This window comes from Myotis daubentonii, chromosome 3 (genome assembly GCF_963259705.1).
Source record: "Myotis daubentonii chromosome 3, mMyoDau2.1, whole genome shotgun sequence".
Classification (NCBI taxonomy): domain Eukaryota; kingdom Metazoa; phylum Chordata; class Mammalia; order Chiroptera; family Vespertilionidae; genus Myotis; species Myotis daubentonii.
Window position 1 is genome coordinate 181,916,393 of NC_081842.1, and position 22,543 is coordinate 181,938,935.

A 22,543-nucleotide genomic window follows, 5' to 3' on the forward strand; every position below is an offset into this window, starting at 1 on the left:
TTCAGATTATTATAGTTGTTCCTCTTTTTTCCCCCCATAGCTCCCCTCCACCCAGTTCCCACCCCACCCTCTGCCCTCCCCCCCTCCCCACTGTCCTCATCCATAGGTGCACGATTATTGTCCAGTCTCTTCCCGCATCCCCCACACCCCTTTCCCCCCCAAGAATAGTCCACTCCCTTTCTATGCCCCTGATTCTATTATAATCACCAGTTTATTCTGTTCATCAGATTATTTATTCACTTGATTTTTAGATTCACTTGTTGATAGATGTGTATTTGTTGTTCATAATTTGTATCTTTACCTTTTTCTTCTTCCTCTTCTTAAAGGATACCTTTCAGCATTTCATATAATACTGGTTCGGTGGTGATGAATTCCTTTAGCTTTTCCTTATCTGTGAAGCTCTTTATCTGACCTTCAATTCTGAATTATAGCTTTGCTGGATAAAGTAATCTAGGTTGTAGGTTCTTGCTATTCATCACTTTGAATATTTCTTGCCACTCCCTTCTGGCCTGCAAAGTTTCTGTTCAGAAATCAGCTGACAGTCATATGGGTACTCCCTTGTAGGTAACTGACTGTCTTTCTCTTGCTGCTTTTAAGATTCTCTCTTTGTCTTTTGCTCTTGGCATTTTAATTATGATGTGTCTTGGTGTGGTCCTCTTTGGATTCCTTTTGTTTGGGGTTCTCTGCACTTCCTGGACTTGTAAGTCTATTTCTTTCATCAGGTAGGGGAAGTCTTCTGTCATTATTTCTTCAAATAGGTGTTTGATATCTTGCTCTCTCTCTTCTTCTGGCACCCCTATAATTCAGATGTTGGTGCACTTGAAGCTGTCCCAGAGGCTCCTTACACTGTCTTCGTATTTTTTGGATTCTTTTTTCATTTTGCTTTTCCGGTTGGGTGTTTTTTGCTTCTTCGTATTTCAAATCTTTGACTTGATTCTTGCAATCCTCTAGTCTGCTATTGGAACTCTGTATAATATCCTTTATTTCAGTCAGTGTATGCTTAATTTCTATTTGGTCCTTTATCATAATCTCGAGGGTCTCACTAGATTTCTTGAGGGTCTCACTACATCTATTGGTGGTTTATAGAATATTCTTGAAAAACCTTATAAGTGTGGTTTTTGAATTCTATATCCAGTAGTTTGCTTTCCTCCATTTCTGTCATTTGTGTCCTGTTTGTCTCCACATTTTTTTTTTATGCTTCCCTGTGTTGGTAGAGTGGCTTTATGTGCTAGGTGTCCTATAGGTCCCAGTGGTTCAGCCTCCCCAATTACCTGAGGTGGACACTCTTGGTGCATGCCTTTGTGAGCTTTGTGCACAGTCTTGTTGTAGTTAAGTCTTGATTGTTGTAGGTATCACTGAGAGGAATTGACCTCCAGGCCTACTGGCTGTGAGAATCAGCTGTGTCTACAGTGGGAGAACTTCTGTGCTGAAGACACCCTTCTGGGGCAAGACTTGCTTCAGTAGGGCTTTGGTGCTCACTGAGTCTGCCCCCTGAGTGTGTCCCTTATGGATCTGAGGAGTTGTAATCTGGATAGTCCCACTCTGACCACTGGGTACACTGGCTCTTGGATCTAAGGAAGTGCTAATTTAGCCTCTGCCTGAGGCTACCCAGCAGGAGCTACGAAGAGATCTGCAGATTCCCCTTCCTTGTTTGGGGTTTGGAGGTGCCCAAATGAGGCCCAGCTGTGAGGCAATGCAAGCTGCTGTGGGGCCTTGGGCCTTCTCTTGGAAGTTCTGGGTCTGTCTGGCCCAGCTTCAGTTTGTTTGGTAATTTTCAGATTGCAAAGGGCCAGGGCATTCATATGCAAAAGCCTCTGCTGCAGCTTGGGTGGGGCAGGGTCTCGGGGACAACAGGGCGGAGCAAGCAGCTCTGGCTGATCCTCAGCCCTGCCCTAAGGGGCCCCGCGTCTCAGTGTCCCTGTAATCGCTGGAAGCACCCTTGAGAGAAAGCCGCCCTTGAGTTCCGAGTTCTGCCTGCTGCCAGACAGTCCAGTCTCTCCCCGTATGAGTCTGGGTCCCCAGAGACTCGCCCGGAACTGGAGTTCAGAGCAGTCGGGGGCTTGTGGCACCCTCCCGATTCAAAAAGACAGCCGCGTCCTCAGTCGCCAGCCCTTGCCGCGTGCGCTCGAGCCTCCGTACCTCTGTACTCCACCTCCACAGCTTCTCTGAGTCTCAGTGTGCTTTTCTCTTTCCTTCTAGTTGTAGAATTTCCGCTCAGCCCGCCTTCCTGTAGTTCTGGATGATGTCCATTTTGTCTTTTAGTTGTATTTTTGAATTTGTTGTGGGAGGCAGCAATTTCCGGTGTTTACCTATGCCGCCATCTTGGTTTTCTCCTAAGCCAGTGTTTCTTGTAGTAGCCAGGAGCAGTATAATTTGGTTGAAAGTTCTAAAGAGATACAATCCTAGATCCACCTCTAGCACCTTATACAAATTACTTGCCCTTAGTGTATCTCAGATTCTTCATCTGTAAGATGCCCTCATGATAATGGTACCTACTGCCCAGTGTTGCCTGGAGGTTGGCTGAGCTTATCTATAATAATAAAAAGGGTACTATGCTAATTAGACTGGACAACTTCTGGATGTCATTCCAGATGTCCTTCCTGACAAAGCCAGCACTGGAGGGAAGCCAGCCCGGGTCCCGGGTGCCTGTGGGCAACCCGAGGGAAGCCAGGCCTGGTCCCAGGTGCCTGCAGGCGGCCAGAGGAGGGAAGCCCAGGTCCCGGGTGCTGGAGGGAAGCTGGTGCCGGCAGCCGGGGGAAGGAAGGCCTACTCTTGCATGAATTTTCATGCATCAGGCCTCTAGTATGTATGCGTGTGTGTGTGTGTGTGTGTGTGTGTGTGTGTGTATGGAAATATGCAAATTAGGTTGGGATGCCATAATGGGTCACAGCCAGACAGGAGTAGGTTGCACGCTCAGGTGAGGCCTGGAGCAGAGATGGCCGGAGCTGGAGCAGACACGGACAGGGACAGGGGCGCCAGCCTGCGGCTGAGTGCAGGCCCAGAGAGGAGATGGTGAGCCTGGGCCCACCTCCCACGAGTGCAGTGTGGCTCCCTCCCACCTCCTGCGGAATCAGCAAGGGTCCCTCCTGGCTCCTATGGGCACCAGTGGCTCGCTTCTGCCTCACGCAGAAGCCGCACGGCTCCCATGGAAGCAGTGTAGCTCCCGGTGGTGCGCTGCGGTTCCCGCCAGCTCCCGTGGCAGTATGTGGCCTACTGCACGCGATCGTGCAATGGGATACTAGTGTATATGAAATGCTTAACCCTTACTGTGCTCTCAGGAAACACTTCCCTCACACCAGATGACTTAGGAAACACCCCCAATGGGAGCTCAGGTGCTGCTGTTAACTTTATGTTCAGACCTGGATCTTGTTTTCTTGATGTGATGCTTTACAAGCTTCCTGGGGAATGCCACCAGCCAGAACTAAGCAGTGCCTGCAGAATTTTTCTCCTTAGAGGAGAGACTGAAATATTCAAATTGTGTACCTTTCTCCTTCCTGAAGTTGCCAGTGTTACCTTTCCATAAATTGATGAAATGGAAAGGCTGGCAAAACAACAAGTACCGGCTGTATTATTGTTCATTCCTTGGGGAGATCTAGAAGCAACTGGCTGGGAAATATTTAGCAGAATTAATACTTGGGGACAAAGGTTGATGCATAACAAAACCATCATGTAAATCAAGCTTAGGATGTAAATCAAGCGCTCCATTAATATTCTGTGTTTCAATGGAAGAGACACCTGCTGGGCTCTCCATAAAGAGCTTTGCAGGAATCCGTTGAAATTGTCATTTCCTTACCTACCTGCCATTTCTACACCCAGGCACCAGAATGCTTTTTCAAATGGGTTATCATCATCCAAGGGTATGTACAGTTTTATTTTATTTATTTATTTTTATTTATTTCAGAGAGGAGGGAGAGATACAAACATCAATGGTGAGAATCATAGATCGGCTGCCTCCTGCACACCCCCTACCAGGGATTGGCCAGCAACCCGGGCATGTGGCCTGACCAGGAACAAACTGTGATCTGGTTCGTAGGTTGGTGCTTAACCACTGAGAACGTGGCTGGGCCTAAAGCTTTGTTTTAAAGTTAGAAAATATTTTTATAATTATGGATAGTTTTCTATAATATGGAAAATATTTTTATGATGTTATTGCAAATTTAGGGAACATTTGAAGAAAATCAAGGTTATTTGATTTAAAATAATGGCTTATATCATAGTGACCCATAGTAGAGACTCAGGTCAGACTTCCTGGGCCACTTGATAGCCATGTGACCTTGTGCAAGTATGACCATCCTCATACTCCCAGCTCTTTCCGGTCAGTAAAATACAGACAACAGTGCCTGGCTAACAGCACGTGCTTGGTAAGTGGCAGCTGCCCTTGTTAGGCCAATTAGCCCTTTGCATATGGTAGGTGGGTGGGTAGCGCATGTGGGCCAGCAGAAGGGGGTGGTACCTTTAGGCTCCCCACATTCAGATACCACTTTGGTGTCCAATCCTGTTAGGCCAGCATCTCTCAAGGCTTCTATGAGCTTCCATGGGTTGTTGCTAACTAAATGTCAGGCCTCTTGCACAAAGTGTGGAGTTCTTACAAAGAGAACTAAGCAGGAGTCTCTAGCTGGGAAGCAAGGGAGAATGGCTCAATATGGCCTCAGCCGGCTTAGGATGGAAGCTGAGCTTCAGTTCCTGGCCACAAGCAGTGTGGTCTTTGTAAATAATCCACACCAAGTTGCCCTTCAAAGACAAGGAAGCACACGGCACAAAACCTCACATCAGTACATTTTAAGGACAGCAGCTGATTTCAGTTTAATGATGTATTAGTTAGCTTTGCCACAGTAACAAACCCCCAAATCTCAGTGCCATTACCACAAGCATTCATTCCTCATTCATGTTACAATCTGTGGCTGTAGCGCAGCTGCTGCAGCTGTGCCCCACATGGTTTACAATTCTGGTACCCAAGCTGAAGGAACAGCCCTAATCTGGGAAATATGTGTTCACGGTAAAAGGAAAAGAACATGAACCTTCCACACCATGGCTCTTCAGGGGGAAGGGGTGGGCACTGCGAGAAGTCACAAGGCTACAGGTAAGGACATACAAAGCCCTCTAGGTACAACTATGACAGTGACTCAACATGCCAAAAAGTTTTCCAATTTAAAAGGCACAATATCCTAAAATGTGAAAAACTGGGGAAGAATGCAGAGTCCACTGTCCAAGTGTATCACAGCCCTCCATATTGCAAAGATAGGAAAACTGTCAAACCTTTTAGGGGTTCTGGAGGATGCCAGAATGTAGGTGTTTACAGATGCAGAAACAGGACCCAGCTTTCCTGGCCCCATCTTACCCCACAGTATCTTCAGTATCCACACACAGCAACCCTCCATGCTCATGAAATAACTGCAGGTCAGGCTCAGCTTTAGTGCCTTAAAATTACCTGCATGGTTTGTATATATGCAGTTTGAGGGGTAGCTTCTCCAAAGCCTCTAACTCCACAAAGGTTCAGAACCAAGTCACTAGATCCTGACTCAGCCCAGTGAGTTCCTTGGGTCAGTTGTTGTGGTGACTGCAACAGATGGTCCCTTCAGAGAGGGAGGCTGGTAGTTAGCACAGCTCAGAGTCCTTAAGGATGTCATGACCAAAGCAGAGTTCTGTATCAACAGAGGAGAATGAAGACTAGCTGAGGCTCAGCACTCTGATCAGAGAGGCTGCAGCTCCGGGAAGTCAGCAGCTCTTCCCCACCCACAATGTGAGGAAGGACTGTCTCCAGGGTGACAGAAAGAAAGTGTTGGATTCTAGGAGTATGTCCAGCTGATTCAAGGATGCTGTAGTCCAGGCAGAGGCGGATCTGGGAGGAGATCCAGGTGGCCGGGCCCCGCAGCCTGACTCAGTCACTTTACCTGGTGCACCTTTCTCCCCCGGAGATAATTTCTACAAAAAGGAGAGGATTCCACACAGACCAAAAATGCTGGTGTCAGGGTTTTTACAAGGTACCTGCAGTGAATACAACAAAAGAGAGGAGTGAATTGAATTGCAGTCTTAATCATCCATGCGCTTTCCCAACAACATTCAAGGTGAACCTTTGGATGTGAATCAACATTAAAATGTAAGTTAGCATATTTATTTGTTGGGATGTTTAAAAATCTGGCAAATTAGCATGACTCCACCCCCTTATAACCTAGCCAGACCCTCTGGGGCAGTCCTCTAGCATTTGCTCAAAGCTCAGGGAAAGTAGCCCAAAAATCAACTTACACATCTACCGAGGGCATTCTTTATAGTCTAGGAACATCCCAAAGCAGAAGAAAGTGACAACTGCCAAATCCAACTGGCTGCCACTGCTACTAAGGAAGGTGCTTAGAGCAAGACCGTCCTTTACAGTTTACAAAAGCACTTTGTCTCCTACTCTCTCATCAGCTCTCAAATACCTGGTACGTATGTAGGCAAGAGTTATTATTCCCATCCTAGAGGTGAGGAACTAGCCCCGGAGAGACAGTGTGTGCTTACAATCACACAGCCATGAAACAATGGTGTCTGGCTTCAAGAACCAATGGTCTTTCCTTATAACAAAATCAGGGGACAAGGCACAATTGGGAGCAGTAGGGCCATCCCAGCTATATTCAGATACAAAAGAAAGGCAGCTTTTTCCTCTTCAGACCAGTCCCACTCACATCTCCCAGTCTGAGGGTACATGGCTGCAGAGCAATGAGCTCAGTCATCACACTGCCACCTGTTTGGCAAATGGCTGGGCCAGTCTCCATGGTTGCCATCTCACTGTTTTATGTCCAGGGCAGAAGGTAGGAAGTACGAGGCAATTAACAGTGGAATGAGAACCTGGCTGAATCCCTGGAATGGTGGGTGAGCATCTTCCCTGTTGTACTCAGGCTCATGAAGAGACTCACCTGGGGTGCTGTAGCACCTGCAGCAAAGTGCTCTTAGGAGGCACCCGGTACAGTTCTGCCCTGTCCTCATCTTCAAAGTAGACCTGCAAGATTAACAGAGGAGTGGGAGTGAGATACAAATGGCTGCAGCAGCACCAGGCATGTTCAGGCCCAGTCTAGGGAACAGTTAAAGAGATGATGATTGTTATTAGCTGAATGCCTCCTGCACAGAGCTGTGGAATATAAAGCACTCAGTCCTGCACAATGATACTAAGAAGGGTATTATCGGCTCCATTTGCCAAAGATAGAACCAGGATCAGAGAAGGGAAATAACTCACCAATAAAACCCAGATAATAAACAGAGCAGCCAAGACTCAAGCCCAGGCCTATGAGCCTTTCCTTCCCTAACAATTCAATATATCAAAGTTAATTTCCTGATTTTGATGTTTGATTGGGATTATGAAGGAAAATGTCCTTGTTTGTGGCAAATAGACACTGAAGTATTCAGAAGTGATGGGGGATCAGCTGGAATCTTTCTGAAATGGTTAGAAGACAGACTCTTTATACTGTAATTTGTGATTATTTTTTAATTCCAACAATGGGATATTATTCAGCCTTAAAAAGGAAATTCTGACACATGCTACAACATGGATGAACCTTGAAAACATTATGCTAAGAAAAATAAGCCAGTCCCACAGTAAATATAGTAGGATTCCACTCATATGAGGTACCTAAAGCAGTCAAGTTTAATAGAGACAAAGTAAAATGGTGGTTTCTAGGGGAAGGGAAAATAGGCAGTTATTGTTTAACTAGAGGCCCGCTGCAAGACATTTGTGCACTGGAGGGGGGGGGGGTTGCTCAGCCCGGCCTGCACCCTCCCTCAGTCCAGGACCCCTTGGGGGATGTCCACCTGCTGGGTTAGGCCTGCTCTCCGTGGCAGGCGGACATCCTTCGAGGGGTCCTTAGCGCTGCCGCCGAGGGAGGAGAGGCTCCCGCCACTGCTGCTGTGCTCACAAGCCATGAGCCCAGCTTCTGGCTGAGCAGTGTTCCCCCTTTGGGATCTCACTGACCACCAGGGGGCAGCTCCTGCATTGAGCGTCTGCCCCCTGGTAGTCAGTGCGCATCATAGCGACTGGTCGTTCCGCCATTCAGTCATTTGCATATTAGGGTTTTATTATATAGGATGGGTACAGTTTCAGTTTGGGATGATGAAAATAGAGATGGATAGTGGTGAAGGTTGCATAATAATGTGAATGTACTTAATGCTACTTAACTATAATGAATAATAATAGTTACATATATATAATTTAGTAAGTATCTATACTAATAAAAGGGTAATATGCAAATTAGACTGGATAGACAGGACGTCTTTTGGATGTTCTTCCTGACAAAGCCACGGTGGCTGCAAGGGCCGAGGGCAGGTGGCCGGCAGTGGCAGCAGCAGCAGGGTGATGGGGATGGCGCCTCCCCCTGATCAGCCTGGTCGCCCCCCCCGCCCCCAGAGGGAGGCCAGACTGCGGGAGTGGCCTTAAGCTGTCAGTAGGACATCCCCTGAGGGCTCCCAGACTGTGAAAGGGGGCAGGCCAGGCTGAGGGACCCCACCCTCCATGTATGAATTTTTGTGCACCAGGCCTCTAGTATCCTATATGATAAAGAGGTAATATGCAAATGGTCATTACGCCGTGAAGCGTAATGACTGACCGTATAACGACTGGATCACGATCAGCAGGAGGGTGGAGCAGCAAGCTACAAGCGGGCAGCAGAGAGCGACAGGAGGGGCCAGGGCAGCAAGCTATGGGGAGGGTAGCAGGGGAAGCTACAGGAGGGCGGGGCAGCAGTTAAAGAGCTACTGGAGGGCGGCAGCGAGCTATGGTGCACGGATTTGTGCACGGGGCTACTAGTGGAATATAAAATGATAAAGTTTAGGTTCTGTATATTATTTTTTTAAAAAGCAATGAATGTAAAAAGGGGACATACGTAATACTTTCAACAATATCTTTTTTTTTTTTTTTTTTTTAAGGGGGCAATGAAACCCCTCCCCCCTCAAAACATTCCATAGAGCAGCAGTCGCCAAATGGTGGTCCGTGAGGTCCGAAAGGTTGGTGACCACTGCCATAAAGGAACAAAATAAAATTTCTCTTACCTCTAAATTATCAGGGCAGTATTTTTGCTCTAAGTCCCAAGAGGGTGTTTCAGCAAACATCACCATTAGATGATCAATAAACCTAAGGATATAACATGCACTTTCTGGGTATCAATAACTCATGATCTACTTTCCCACATCACAGTCCCCAGACACCAAATCAGAGATATCAAGAATGTATGAAACACAAAATGCAGATGTAAGCCATTTTGACAACAGTGCCCAAAACATGTCTGTGTATCGCTTATCCTATTATGACATAGTAATTTTCTTTAATTTAAAGTAATTTTCTTTACATTTAAGCCTGACTCAAGCTTAACAACATTCCTCATACTGAGCCACATTCTAAGCATTAATCTTAGGAAATCACATGTTAAAACTGCTAGTTATACTTTTTCTAATAAATACACATTTAAATTACTATGCATTTACTACCTACAATGATTTCATATCTCACCAGATATGTACAAACACTGTACTGAAGTGTTATATTTACTAGCCCCATCAGTACAGTGGTGAGACTGTGTGTATCATTGCAGAGCTAGTTAGCAAAGGGAGAAATCAGCTATAGGACTGAGATTACGCCAAACCAGACAGACTGAAACCCTCTACACTATTCTCTTCCTTCAACCAAAAATCCTTCTGTCCTTCCTGCAGAGACTACAGGAAAAGATCATGCAAGAAAGAGCTCAGGGTTCCTGGGCAAGTAAGTACCTGGAGTCCTCATGAAAAGCAGAGATGAAGTCCGATTGGGCATACTCTGGGTACAGAAAGAGCACAGGCCAGCTCAGTCTGCCCTGGTCATCTACACTCAGCCTGGCTCCATAGGGGTTCTCAAAGCTGAGCCCATCCAGGAGTGCACTTAGACCATCTGAGGCAGAATCTTCATCCTCACTGGTAGCTTCAGAGACTAGCCTGATGTTCCTAGCCTGGGGTAAAGACAGAAACCTTACTGTGTGGAAGGATGCAAACCCATTTCACAAAAAGGGAAACCATAACACTGCAAGCTTCCTGATTCACTGTCATTATCTCTGAGGCCTAGCACATAGCTGGCATCACTTGTTTAACTGAACTTCCCTGGACATCTACCAAAAATAGAGATGAGCTAGAGATGGTTTCTGCCCTCAAGACCAGCTCATGGTCTAGTGGGGAGCTAGCTATGGAAATAAGTACAATATACAATGAGAAATAAAGCTTTGGAACTGCCGACAATGAATAATTAATTAATTCAGTCTGGGAGCTGGAGGTGACTGGGGGAAGCTAGGCCTTCAACAAAGACTTTGAAAGGCAGAGAAGTAGAAATGGGGGAAGGTGGAAGGGCATTCCACCCCAAGGAACATGTGCACAAAAAGATCAAGAGCGAAGAGTGTGGCATGTGCTTCAGTTTAGCCAGGACATGGAATACTAAAAATAATGGACATTGACTTAATCTTGACTGTCTTACGGAAATAAGGATAAATCTAAGGTCTGAATAATGGAGTCACCTCTTACGTGTGTGTAGAGATCCCTAAGGCTACAAACGAGAGGAAAGTTACATGCGATTCAAATTGCCTTTGATGTTATCTCCTAAATCAGAGGTTGGCAAACTTTCCCTTAAAGGGTCAGATAAGAAATACTTTAGGCTTTGTGGGTCAAATGGTCTCTGTTGAAGTTAACTACTCAATTCTGGCATTGTAGTGTGAAAACAGCCATAGGTACCATAAACAAACAGGCAGGGCTGCATTTGCTGACCCCTACTCTAAGCTATTGTTAAAATATAGTATGTATGGCTTTGTGTATATACTGTCTTTTGTACAGTGAAGTTTCTGAGCTGCAGTGTTAGACTAAAGGAGAGAACCAAAGTAAGGTCTGTGTGCAAATATCTGGGCATTCCAATATCCTACATTTTAAAAATGATCAAATCCCTCATTGTGGTCCTGGCTGGTTTGGCTCAGTGGATAAAGCTTCAGCCTGTGGACTGAAAGGTCCCAGGTTTGATTCCAGTCAAGGGCACATGCCTGGGTTGTGGGCTTGATCCCCAGGGGACGTGCAGGAGACAGCCAATCAATGATTCTCTCTCATCATTGACGTTTCTATCTCTCTCTCCCTCTCCGTTCCTCTCTAAAATCAATAAAAATATATTTTTTAAAAATCCCTCATCATGAATGAGAATCAGATGGAGAATCGGGAGAATTCCATTTTGTTTAGCCTGTTAACACATGCTAGCAGATTGCTTGTTGTGTGGAGGGACTAGTGGAGTGCATCTTAGTAGTGTGAAGTTCTCAAAATCAAGAAGTCACTTAAATGGGTGCACAATTTAACTCACCAAAGAATGAAACTAAGAGCCTACCCCACATTTTCATAGCAGGTGTTTATGTCCCCTTGTGAAGACCAAGACCAAGCAAGCCAAGGCTCACCAGGTAAAAAGCAGGGTTTGGATCAGACTACATTCAATTAAAACACAGTGAAGAGAGGGCAAGGGAGGTAGAACTTATTGCTGTTGTTGCCATAGTTAGAGGAAAATCATCCTAAAATTCAGACTTTCAGGATGCAGTGGAACACAGTGGCTAAGAGCAAGGACCGGCTCTGATACATTGGCCATGTGAGGTTTCTTCACCTCTCTGAGACTGTCATCAGCTAGCAAAACAGGAGCAAGAAATCTTACCTCAGAAGGCTACTGTGAAGATTAAATGATGCTTAACCCATAGCAACTATTCAGTATAGGTTACCTGAGACCAACATATGCACAAGTGGGAGAGCTGACTGAACTCAGGGAGTCTGACTCCAGAGCCCCTTCATCACGAAATTTTATCAAAGCAGGAAGAAAATGAACAAATTCATTCAAGTAAAGCATCCCAAGAAAGGTTCCCAAGAGACCTCAGGATTCTTGGGTTTAGCAAGAGCATAAGGGCCTAAGGTTTGAGAGCTTACCTTGATGGCCTGGAGTAAAGCCTCATTCTGATTCTGCTCTTTCTTCTCTTTCAGCTTTGCTTTCCTTATATCCCTCTGTTCAGTCCGCTGAAAATAAATTCAGATGCATCAGCTCTAAGGAACTTGCTTCCTCATGTTATCCCAGTCTGCTCCTAAAAACCACTACCTCTGTTCTCTATCCAATACAGGCTCCTATGTCAAGGGATACCAGTGGTGCACATTAGAGAATGATTAAGATGGATGTTCAATAAACATTTAAAAATTTACAGTTCCTGTACCCAAGATTCAGTCTACAGGGGAGTGTGGGGGGTGGACAGACAAGTAAAAGGTCTGTGATGTGTAACCCTGGTGGTGTGAACCAAGTGCTATGAACCACAGAAGAGGGAGTAACCGACTCTGCCCCTTTGAGGAGGTGGGTTTAGATATAAGAGGAACATTCCACCAGATGAAGGAGAAAGAGCATTCTCGGTAGAGAGACTGACATCAAATGGATACCACTACGGGGCATTTCAGCCTCACTGGTATGGCTGGGAAAACCCAGGGCAAAACTTACCAGAGGCTCTCTGCCTTTTGCACAATTATAATCCACTAGAGGCCCGGTGCACGAATTCGTGCAAGAGTGGGGTCCCTTGTCCTGGCCTGTGGGATCGAGCCAAAACCAGCTCTCCAACATCCCGAGGGGTCCTGGATTGAGAGGGCACAGGCCAGGCCGAGGGACCCCACTAGTGCATAACTGGGGCTGGGGAGAGACGTGGGAGGTTGGCCAGCCAAGGACGGACTGTGGGAGGGCTCCAGGGCATATCCAGCCCGTCTCACTCAGTCCCAATCAGCCGGACCCCAGCAGCAAGCTAACATAGCGGTCGGAGCATCTGGCCACTGGTGGTCAGTGCACATCATAGTGACTGGTTGACGGGTTGACTGTCTGCCCCCTGGTCATCAGTGCACATCATAGCAAGCAGTTGAGCAGTCTTATCATATAATTAGCATATTACGCTTTGATTGGTTGAATGGCCGACCAGTTGACCGGACACTTAGCATATTAGGCTTTTATTATATAGGATGACAGAAAAGTGCCACCAGTCTACTTAATCTGGCAGAAATATAATTTAGATTTCCTTTTCTGGCTAATCTACCCCAAACCAGCTGACCCTGCTTTTACCCTCAAGATTGTATATTAAGAAGGATCAGCAAACTCCTTCTGTAAAGGGCCAGAGAGTAAATATTTTAGGCTTTGCAGACCTTGTATGGTTTATATCACATACTATCTGGTTTTGCTGTTATTTATAACACTTTTAACACTTTAAAAATGTGAAAAACATGCTTAGTTCACTGAATGTGCAAAAGAGGCCAGGATTTGACCAGTGGGTCAGTTTTCTGAGCCCCGTTCTAAAATATAGCACCATTCCTCATGCTCTCCACAAATGCCTCACAAAGGCTAACAATTCTTTTTGCTTCTTGTGAACAAAGCCTACCCTTTCAGGGAGACAGTGATTGATAATTCTTGGTCATTCCTTCTCCAATCGAGTCTGCCAAGAGAGCTGCAAAAATCCTTTCTGCTGTTAGCAAGTTTGATTACACTATCAAGTGCCCCAACCATGGACACCTCTAGAACTATGTCTAATACTGTCTTCCTAGTTGAGTTACATTTGACCGCAGTGTCTGATCCACATTAGAAGATGATTAAGATGGATGATTAAGGATGACTTGGACTTTCTCATGTTTTGTTCTGATTTACAGGAGGCAAGTGGGTGGATATGGCTGTCTCACCTGAAATTTGGGGTCTCAGCAGCCCACATAAAGTGGAATAACCACCAGGTCAGAGCAGAGGAGCCCTGAACTATGGAGCTTGCTGCTCCTTCTTTTTTAAATCAACTTTGTTGAGGTGTAATTTACAAATTTTATGTGTATAGTTTAGTAAGTTTTGACAAATCTATACCGAGTACTCAATACTCCAATCCTTCAGTGGTTCTTAACCTTCCTAATGCCGCGACCCTTTAATACAGTTCCTCATGTTGTGGTGACCCCCAATTTCATTGTTACAAATTGAACATAATTAAAGCATAGTGATTAATCACAAAAACAATATGTAATTATATATGTGTTTTCTGATGGTCTTAGGCGACCCTGTGAAAGGGTCATTCGACCCCCAAAGGGGTCGCAACCCACAGGTTGAGAACCACTGCTCTAGAAAGTACCTTCACGCCCCTTTGCAGTCAATCTCCCTCCCATCCCACCAGTGGAATGCTTGTTCCTTTTATTGCCAAGTAATATTCTATGGTATGAATATACCACTTCGCTTAACTAGTCTCTTATCCTTGTCATCTTCCTCCTCATCCTCTAGCATGTCCTCCACTACTATACCACATTGCCTGATATTATCAAGTAGTTCCATGTCAACAGTAACAACAAAACCAATGGTATACGTAGAGCTGAAAGTTCCAGACAACAAAGAGAAAGAGCGTGTCTTTTTCTTCCTCCTCCAGCAATTTCTGATTTTTTTCTTCGGTCTTTTTTGAAACTGCTTCCTTTCTTCTCTTGGTTTCGTTCTTCCTTTTACAACGTATTCTTATTTTACTTATTTATGTATTTATTTAATTTATTGTTTCATAATAGTGGTACTGTACACAGCATGTAGCGGTGATGTAATCTCATGGCAGGATACTGTCCAGTTGAAGTAAAGATATTATAGCATCTTATTAGGCATTTGTTGTTTGTTGAACAATTACCAATCATCCCATTTGTTAAGAGGCTTGCTTTGCGCATGTGAGGGAGGAGCAAAGGAATGGTGACAGCAAGCAGAGGGTTGGTCACACCTGTAAGACTTGGATACCACCTCCCAGTTAGAGGAGTACCTTGCCTTGCTCTGGAATACATAAAAGACACATCAGTCTATAGCTTACCTACTTTTGTCTCTAGTGATTTAAACTTAGCCTCCTTTAACTTAGCCAACCTATCAATTGCACCTAGGACAGAATCAATTCTCTCCAGTAGCTGATCTCTAACTTCCTTTCTATCAGTTAATATATCTCTAGTTCTTCACTTGACTCGCTTCCAAGAGGCTCTGTTTCTTCCTTTTTACTCTTGTCATTTGTAGAGTCAGCACATGTTGACATTCTTTCCATCCTTGTTTCTGTTTCTGCGGCAGCTAAAGACAGACCTTGGGCCAACACTTCTTGTGGTTTGTCATCCAGGAAGGTTGTTGGTTCTCTGTATGCTGGTCCCAAAGGTGGACCTGCCTGATGAGGGTTTGTACGTCTTGGTCAGAACTTTTTGGTTCTTGATTTTTGTTTTTAAAGAAGAAAAAGTTTACAATGACCAAAAAGACACAATCTGGGGAATGCAAATTTGTTATTAATGTCAATTAAATGCCAAGTGGCTACTGATTTTGCCACTAACCTTTAGTTTTTCTGCTTTAATCCTCATTTCCAGAAGCTTCTTCTCTTTGGCATCTATCTGCAGCCCCTCATCACACCAGTTCATAGCCTCAGCAAAGTTTTTCAATTCCAGATGGCATAAGGCACCTGCAGGAACCCAGAACTCTTAGGGCCCATGGACAACATGCATGGAAAGAGCCCCCTTGAGGAGGAATCCCCACTCTACCAGCCACCAGCCAGCACCCTGAAGAGAAAACAGATAAAGCCCCTAGTACTGTATTCCCAAGACTAGAAGACAATTTTTGTATCTTAGCTCAAAAGGTCTCTAGGGCCCTCAACTCAAAACTCCTGTGAGACTCCCCAGTCTTAAGGACTCTTAAAGTAGGGAAGGCTGCAGCTTAGTGGCAAAAAGCACAGCCCTTGGAATCAGACAGATCTGGCTGGAAATCTGGCTCTGTCATTTACCAACTAGGTATTAGACCAGTGGTTCTCAACCTTCTGGCCCTTTAAATACAGTTCCACATGTTGTGACCCAACCATAAAATTATTTTCATTGCTACTTCATAACTGTAATGTTGCTACTATTATGAATCGTAATGTAAATATCAGATATGCAGGATGGTCTTAGGCGACCCCTGTGAAAGGGTCGTTCGAGTGCCAAAGGGGTCGTGACCCACAGGTTGAGAAGCGCTGCATTAGACAAAGGACTGAGCACCTCTGAGTTTCTGGTTCCTCATCTGCACATGAGAAGAATGAAGTCCATCTCAGGTCATTTTTCTAAATGGCGTCACAAAGCAGAATCTGCCTCAGCAATTAAAGCAGTGGCAAGACCAAAGACATTAGGTCTCTCCTAAAACTGTTCTTGATGGCTACCAGTTTAAGCTGCTTCTCCTTTAATCATGCTCAGTCTTCTCCTGTCAGCCATTTAGGCTTTCCACAGAACGTCTAAATATGAGAACAATAAGTGCTGAGATGTCAGCAGAATCCAACTCCATCGTCCAAAGATAAACAAACTGATACTCAGAATGGGTGTCTTGCCAAGGCCACGTGTTAAGGTAAAACTGACAATTCGAGGATTACAGACTTCCAACACGAGGACAATTCCACAGGACTCCATTCAACTTACTTGCCAATCTTTGCTCAGTACCTTCTTTCCCTATGAGAAACACCCCCAATCATAAAGATCTGAAGAAGCATAACTTTGATAAAGAATTTTAAGTTGGTCCATGAGGATACAGGGAAAATTAACATTTGAGGAATAAGTTACTAGTAAAGTTTGCAAAGCACCTTTGAGCTTCTTTTAAAAAAAAGGTTAAGTATAAAAAGTAATAAAAGCACTATTATTACATAGAAAGGTTAGACTACAAGAAAAAGAATAATCAGAAACATCTCAGCCTCAGAGTTATCTTTTAATTAACATTGACATGACATTTGAAGATTTCACTGTTCAATCAACTAATTTGGAAACAAATTAGAATGTGGCTTTTGGGATTGCTTTATTTTTATTATTTTTATTCTTTATTAATATGAAATGAGGAATTTCAATTTCTCTACAAATTCTTAAAACACAAAGGGCTGGATTATTTTCCAGAGAATTCTTTTTAAAATGGCATGTTGCTATTGATAAGGACTAGGAACTTAATTAACATCAAGATTGCAAAAATAAGGTGATTTCATTAGTATCTTAGCACCTTATTATCAAACCTTAAGATGTCTCAACTTTTGGTTCCATAGTGCTAACTTTTCCTTAATTACTATCATACTTAGTTCTACAAGACTTACCTCTTACTATTGCTTTGAGGTGGCAGGGTTTTAGTTTTCTGGCAGCCGTCACATCATTGAGAGCAGAACGAAAATTGCCTGATGAAACATCATTTAAAAGAAATAACATGGTTTAAAATCAGAATATTTTCAAAATTTCATGTGTAGAGACAAAGACACTCTTGTACAATCTTGGATAAATATAATCAAAGCAACTGTTTTTAAAAAATATACATATTTTTAAAATATATATAACTGTGCTCATCAAAAGCCTTAGAAATGCTTAAATCATCAGGCAACCAACCCACCAAACTACAGATGGCTAGCTAGTAAGCACATGAAATGATGCTCAACATCAGGAATTAGAGAAATTAAAATAAACATGAAATTGGTAAAAATAAAGTTACATAATATCCAGATATGAAAAAAGGGCACTCTAATAGTAAATTAAAGAGCCAATTAGCATGCACTTTGTGGAAACATTGTGACCTAACAATACTCTTCTAAGAATTTATCCTACCTTACATAGCTGCTATGAGGTCAAGAGGGGTAACAAATTTAGAGAAACAAAATGGGAAATGTGCTTTGTAAACCATACCAGTGACATATTTAAGGAGTGACTCCTCATATTTACCTATTTGCTCCTCTGGTGTCCTCACACACACTTATTTTTTCCTTGCAAGGTGCTTTTGTTCTTATTAGCCCTATAAATCCTATCCTTTAAGCTCCCCAGAGAGAGGAACGGTGTAGCTCTTCTTCACAGTGCAGTGCCTAGCACACAGATAAAGTCAGGTCTTACTTATCTCTATGATGCCAGTGCCTGGCACGGAGTATTAAACGCTGAATGGAGAAAATGTATTCCTCCAGAAGTTAGAAGACTGGGTTTCTAGTCCAGGTCCTGGCATTAAAGAAAGGGTCCCTCTCTGGGCTTATACAAATTGAGGGCACTGGCTAGCCCAAATAATCTTTAAAGTTCTACACCACTCTTTTTTTTTTTTTTTTAATTGATGTCAGAGAGGAAGGAAGAGGGAGAGAGAGAGAGAGAGAAAAACATCAATGATGAGAAAACCATTGATCAGCTGCCTCCTGCACACCCCACACTGGAGATCAAGTCCGCAATCCGGGCATGTGATGACCGGGAATGGAACCATGACCTCCCGGTTCACAGGTCAATACTCAACCACTTAGCCATGCTGGCGAGGCACCACTCTTACTTTTTAGAATTTTATAATGAAACAGGCTAAATGAGAAAACAGGTTGAGTAGACGATGGTTGGGAGAAACTGTGCTCTAATGGTGATGAGTCCCAACAGACTCATCCCAGCTAGATTACAGGGCTCATTCTTTCCCATACCCTCAGAAATGCCTGGGTTCATTCCTTGGTCCTCTCTTATTTACATGGGTTTAAAATGACCAAGACTAGCCACCAGCAAATAATCAGTATTTCCCAAAGTCACATCTGCAGAACACTACTGCATATTAATAAGTGTTACTTGAAGAGGGGGCTTACAAAACTTGAGAATCATCAGGTAAAGTTCTTTGCTGTAAGTTGCCTCAGAGTCCTTAACATATTCATGTACACTGCAAATCCCCCACAGAAAAGCAGCACTTTCCAAACTTAACTTGTCCAAAGGATTTTTTTTTCAAGAGTCCCATAGAATGCTCTTTGAGAAATTCTCCTTTAGATAATATAGTTTCATACAAAGATCTCGATCCTTCTAGCATCCTTGGGAAGGCCAGGGTGGGGGGAAGGAGGAAGAGGAGACATTTTTTGAGGGAATAGAAGCATGTGTGCTAAAAAAAATCCCAGATCATATCAACTCATATATTAAGGTATTTGATGCCACTCATTTGGTTCAGATAGCAAAAAGTATGCATTCTATCTGGTTTCTCTTTTCACCAAGTCTACCTGGAAGATCAGAGTCCCGCCAACCCGTGGTCCGCGGACCACTGGTGGCCCGCGGACCACTGGTGGCCCGTGAGGTCCGAAAGGCTGGTGACCGCTGCATTAGAGTAAACAACCCTAGGTGTCTGGGATAAGTAGCTCTTTTTCCTGACACTCTCAAACTCCACGAGCCGTCATAATAGCTTTATCATAAGTTAACTCTTTGGAAAGCACGCAACAATGGAATGAATTACCCAGATAGTACTGTGCTGCTGCCCGGTTGGTATAAAGAACAGCATTCAAATCAGGGTCTGCACATTTTTTCTTTAAGCCTTCAGTATACGAAATCACAGCTTTTTCATAGTCTTTTTCTTTAAAGTATTCATTGCCCTCATCTTTATAGGTCTTGGCCTGTTCTGCAAAGAAAACAAGAAATAATCACTATATTTTATTTTTTTAAAGGCTCAAGATAGAAATATTCTAAATCATGCAACAATGACATGTAATAAACCAAACAGAATAAACTAAAAGGGAAAGAAAACTCAAAAATTAATCCTATAAAACTGGGTATTAACATGGAAGAATAGTCATGTGTATGTACTGCTACAATCAATTCCAAATATTTTACAAGGGAGATTATTAAGTGCTTACCAACAAAGAAGCATACAAGAAAAAGGCGTGCTTACCCTAGCTCCTAAAGAACTTTCTCTTTAGTTACTGAAGAAATGGGGAGGGGGGAATTATACTTCCCCCCATTTTGCTTTCTGTTCTTTTACTCCCTGGAATACAAATTCCCTCCTCACCCTAGTAAGAGCCTACAGAATTGTTAAGACTCAGTTCCAGTTTCTGGTCCGTGTGAGCCCACTCCTACCTCTCTGCCCTCGGTGTTCCAGCAGCACTTACACACAGGTTTTGTCCTGATTCTTTAGGACAATCTGGCTACCCACTGGGTCACGGCCTTAGGGGGCAGTCTTCTTCATCCTGTATCCCTAATGCCTAGCACTTAGTAGGTATCCAAAAAACTGTGTGGAATAAACAGTGACAAGTTGTCTCTGGCTAACTACTACTTGTTATAAATCAGAACGACTCACCCTTGACCTCAGTTCTACGGAGACACAAAACAAACGTTAGAGTCATGGAAGATACCTTCTGGAGGTCGCTCGTCATCAAAGATAATTGACTGGAGGCAAGCCAGGTCCGGGTTCTCCTTGGGATCAATTTCTGACGGCGCTTTCTTCATAAACAGGGGGATCTTCTCAAATTCCTGGAGATTGTTAAGAGAAGCATGAACTATACAAACGGGATTTGCCACGGAGCAGATCCAACTCCACGTCTCTACATCCAAGTTTCCTTTCTTATCATGCTTTGCAAAGCATCCCGACTGGCGGTATGGCTGCCCACCCGGCCTTGGCTTCCATCCGTAAAACGCGTGCAGAATTGTGATCTCTATTCAGTCAGCACATCCTGACCAGAGCGGCCGTGACCGGCACGCCCTGGGCGCTCGGTGTCCGCACTGCCCCGCCGCTCACCCCATCTTCGCCACGAGCCCAGGAGGCCGGCGCCCGGGTCCCGCCTTTTAAACCCGGGAGGCGGCTCCCAGAAGGTAAATAACTGGCCCGGGACCAGCGCCACAGGCTGTCCGACTCCGGGGCCTGGGCTCCTGGATGTCCTGGCAGGTTAAGGAGGCCCTCGAGCCGCCAGAGCCGACTTTCAACACAGAGTAGCAACCACCCGCCGCCGGCAGCGCCAGGGCCCGGGGGCTGAGGAGGCGGGAGCCCGCACCACGGCCCACACGTGCGCGGAGCCCACGGCCGCCTACCTCTTCCCACCGGTCCTCGCGGAAGCGGCCGCGGTAAGGCTGGCTCTGGAACTTCTCCAGGAACGAGTCCATGGCGTCCTCGGAGGCGGCGTCCGGCTCGGGCCGCTCCATGGCACCTCCGGGGTCCTCCTGCCCGGCGCCCCGCGGTCCCGGCGCGGCTTCCGGCGGTGCGGGCGCCCTCCCCTAAGTCCTCCGGGCTGCGCCGGCCCGCGCGCCTGGGTTCCGCGAGCCGGGGGCGTGGCCTTCCGGGCCCCGGACACGCCCCTGCGCGCCCCACCTTCCCCTCCGCGGAGCCGCGGGCGTAGCCTTGGTGGATAAACCCAGCTCCCAGGACGCCCTCAGTCGCTCGTTTAGCCGGTTAGCTCGTTTAGCCGGTTAGCACGTTTCCTGAGCTCCTCCTGTGCCGAAGGCCTGTTGCAGTGGCTGGGGAAACAAAGCAGATGAAATCCCGGCCCTAGTCTAGGAGGCGATAAGGTGGTGGGGAGAGACCGACGCTAAACAAATAAGATGGGCGAGTTATCAGGTGGTAGCAAGATCCATGGGCGAACAGTTTTAAACCTGTGGACAGGCATTCAAGCAAAGGAGGAGGCCTGGAGTGAAAGGGGGCGGGGGGGGGGGCGCATTCCCTACCGAGGTAGGGCAGGGAGCCCCAGCGAGGGGAGCTTTGGGGATGGGGTGCTGGAGCAGAATGAAAAAGAAGGTGAAGTGAGAGGATAATGGGCCGTGATTCCGAGGACCGGGTTTTCCTCAGTGCAACGGGGCCTTTTGGAGAGTTTGGGGGAAAAAGTGATGTGATCAGATGTGTCGGTTTCCAATATTAACCTCCCCCTACCCCAACCGCTGAGATGGAAACTAGGTCTCCAGGCCAGGTGAGCCTTCCTGCAGCCACCGGGTTACCAGCAAATGGCTTCCAGCCCTGCACTGGGTGCTACAGCCTCGGGGAGCCCACAGCCTGGTCCAGAAGGAAAGGCAGCCCAGCCACAGCCCAGCGGACGGGGAGCTGCTTACAAGTCTGCACATGGAGGCACAGAGGAGTGGGTGTTACTGGGGGTGAGGCAGGGCAATAAGAAGCTAGGAAAATTCCTTGACAAGTGGAATGAGGAAACGGAGACAGATAGCTGAACCAACTGAGTAATTTACAGCTAGTTACAGAAGGTCATCTCGATAGAGGTAACATCTAGGCCGCAGTTGTATTTCAGCCAGGCCCAGAAAAGCAGCAAAACCAGGTGGGTAACCCCAGACCAGCTGCTGTGACTAATGGCCAGTCAGTAGAAACCATGATCCCGAAAAGGTTCGCCTAGAAAAGCTGATGACTATTCTATTGAAACCCTCCCCTAAGACCTCCCCTAAATTCCCAGCCTTTAAAAATCCTCAAAACAGAGGACCCAGCACAGGCTCTCCCTCCCAGGAGCACACCTGCACCTTTCCCTTTTCCCTCTTCTTCCTTCAGGACACGCATCTCCTAAACGCTAAGGGACCCACGAGACTTGCAACCAGAGGAGCAATGGGCAGCAACAGCTTGTCCCGGACTAACCCCCTAACCTGTCTCTAAGGCCACCTTTCCTCTGACGTGAGGCAAAGCAGCCCACCTAGGTTCATTTCTTTCCTGTAATGTTTCTAGGGAGCCTAGGCTCTCTCTGCTGTTGCTGCTTCTATCCCAGGCCCTCCCTTGTTTCACCACCCCCAGCTTTAATAAACATACTGTACTCTCAAAGTCACTTGGACTTGGACTGTGAAATCTTTCCTGCATGAAGTCAAGAACCCACAAACTACAGACCAGCCC

At 45.5% G+C, this 22,543-nt stretch overlaps 1 protein-coding gene across 3 annotated transcripts; it reads right to left on the reverse strand.

Moving 5' to 3' along the window:
* Nucleotides 1-4,854: 4,854 nt before the first annotated feature.
* Nucleotides 4,855-20,974, reverse strand: TTC4 (tetratricopeptide repeat domain 4). 3 transcript variants are annotated; one of them, XM_059689444.1, is made up of 10 exons: nt 20,761-20,973; nt 20,088-20,205; nt 19,196-19,357; nt 17,079-17,156; nt 15,319-15,443; nt 11,923-12,009; nt 9,727-9,941; nt 9,013-9,094; nt 6,891-6,973; nt 4,855-5,985 (listed from the first exon to the last, which is right to left on the reverse strand). In XM_059689444.1, the coding sequence occupies exons 1-10, from the start codon at nt 20,869-20,871 to the stop codon at nt 5,883-5,885; spliced, it is 1,164 nt and encodes a 387-aa protein (XP_059545427.1). In that variant the 5' UTR covers nt 20,872-20,973; the 3' UTR covers nt 4,855-5,882. The 3 variants fall into 3 exon arrangements, with proteins under 3 accessions (XP_059545427.1, XP_059545428.1, XP_059545429.1); XM_059689445.1 differs by lacking the exon at nt 9,013-9,094; XM_059689446.1 differs by lacking the exons at nt 9,013-9,094; nt 9,727-9,941 and having other exon boundaries at nt 20,761-20,974.
* Nucleotides 20,975-22,543: the final 1,569 nt, after the last annotated feature.

What these genes read in the sequence shown, in the direction of transcription:
- TTC4 (XM_059689444.1), bottom strand. Translation starts at nt 20,871, where the DNA reads ATGGAGCGGCCCGAGCCGGACGCCGCCTCCGAGGACGCCATGGACTCG. An exon ending in GCTTTTCATGAGGACTCCAG is followed by an intron (nt 9,095 to 9,726) that starts GTACTTACTTGC and finishes TTATATCCTTAG; the next exon opens with GTTTATTGATCATCTAATGG. An exon ending in ACTGCCCTGATAATTTAGAG is followed by an intron (nt 6,974 to 9,012) that starts GTAAGAGAAATT and finishes TTAATCTTGCAG; the next exon opens with GTCTACTTTGAAGATGAGGA.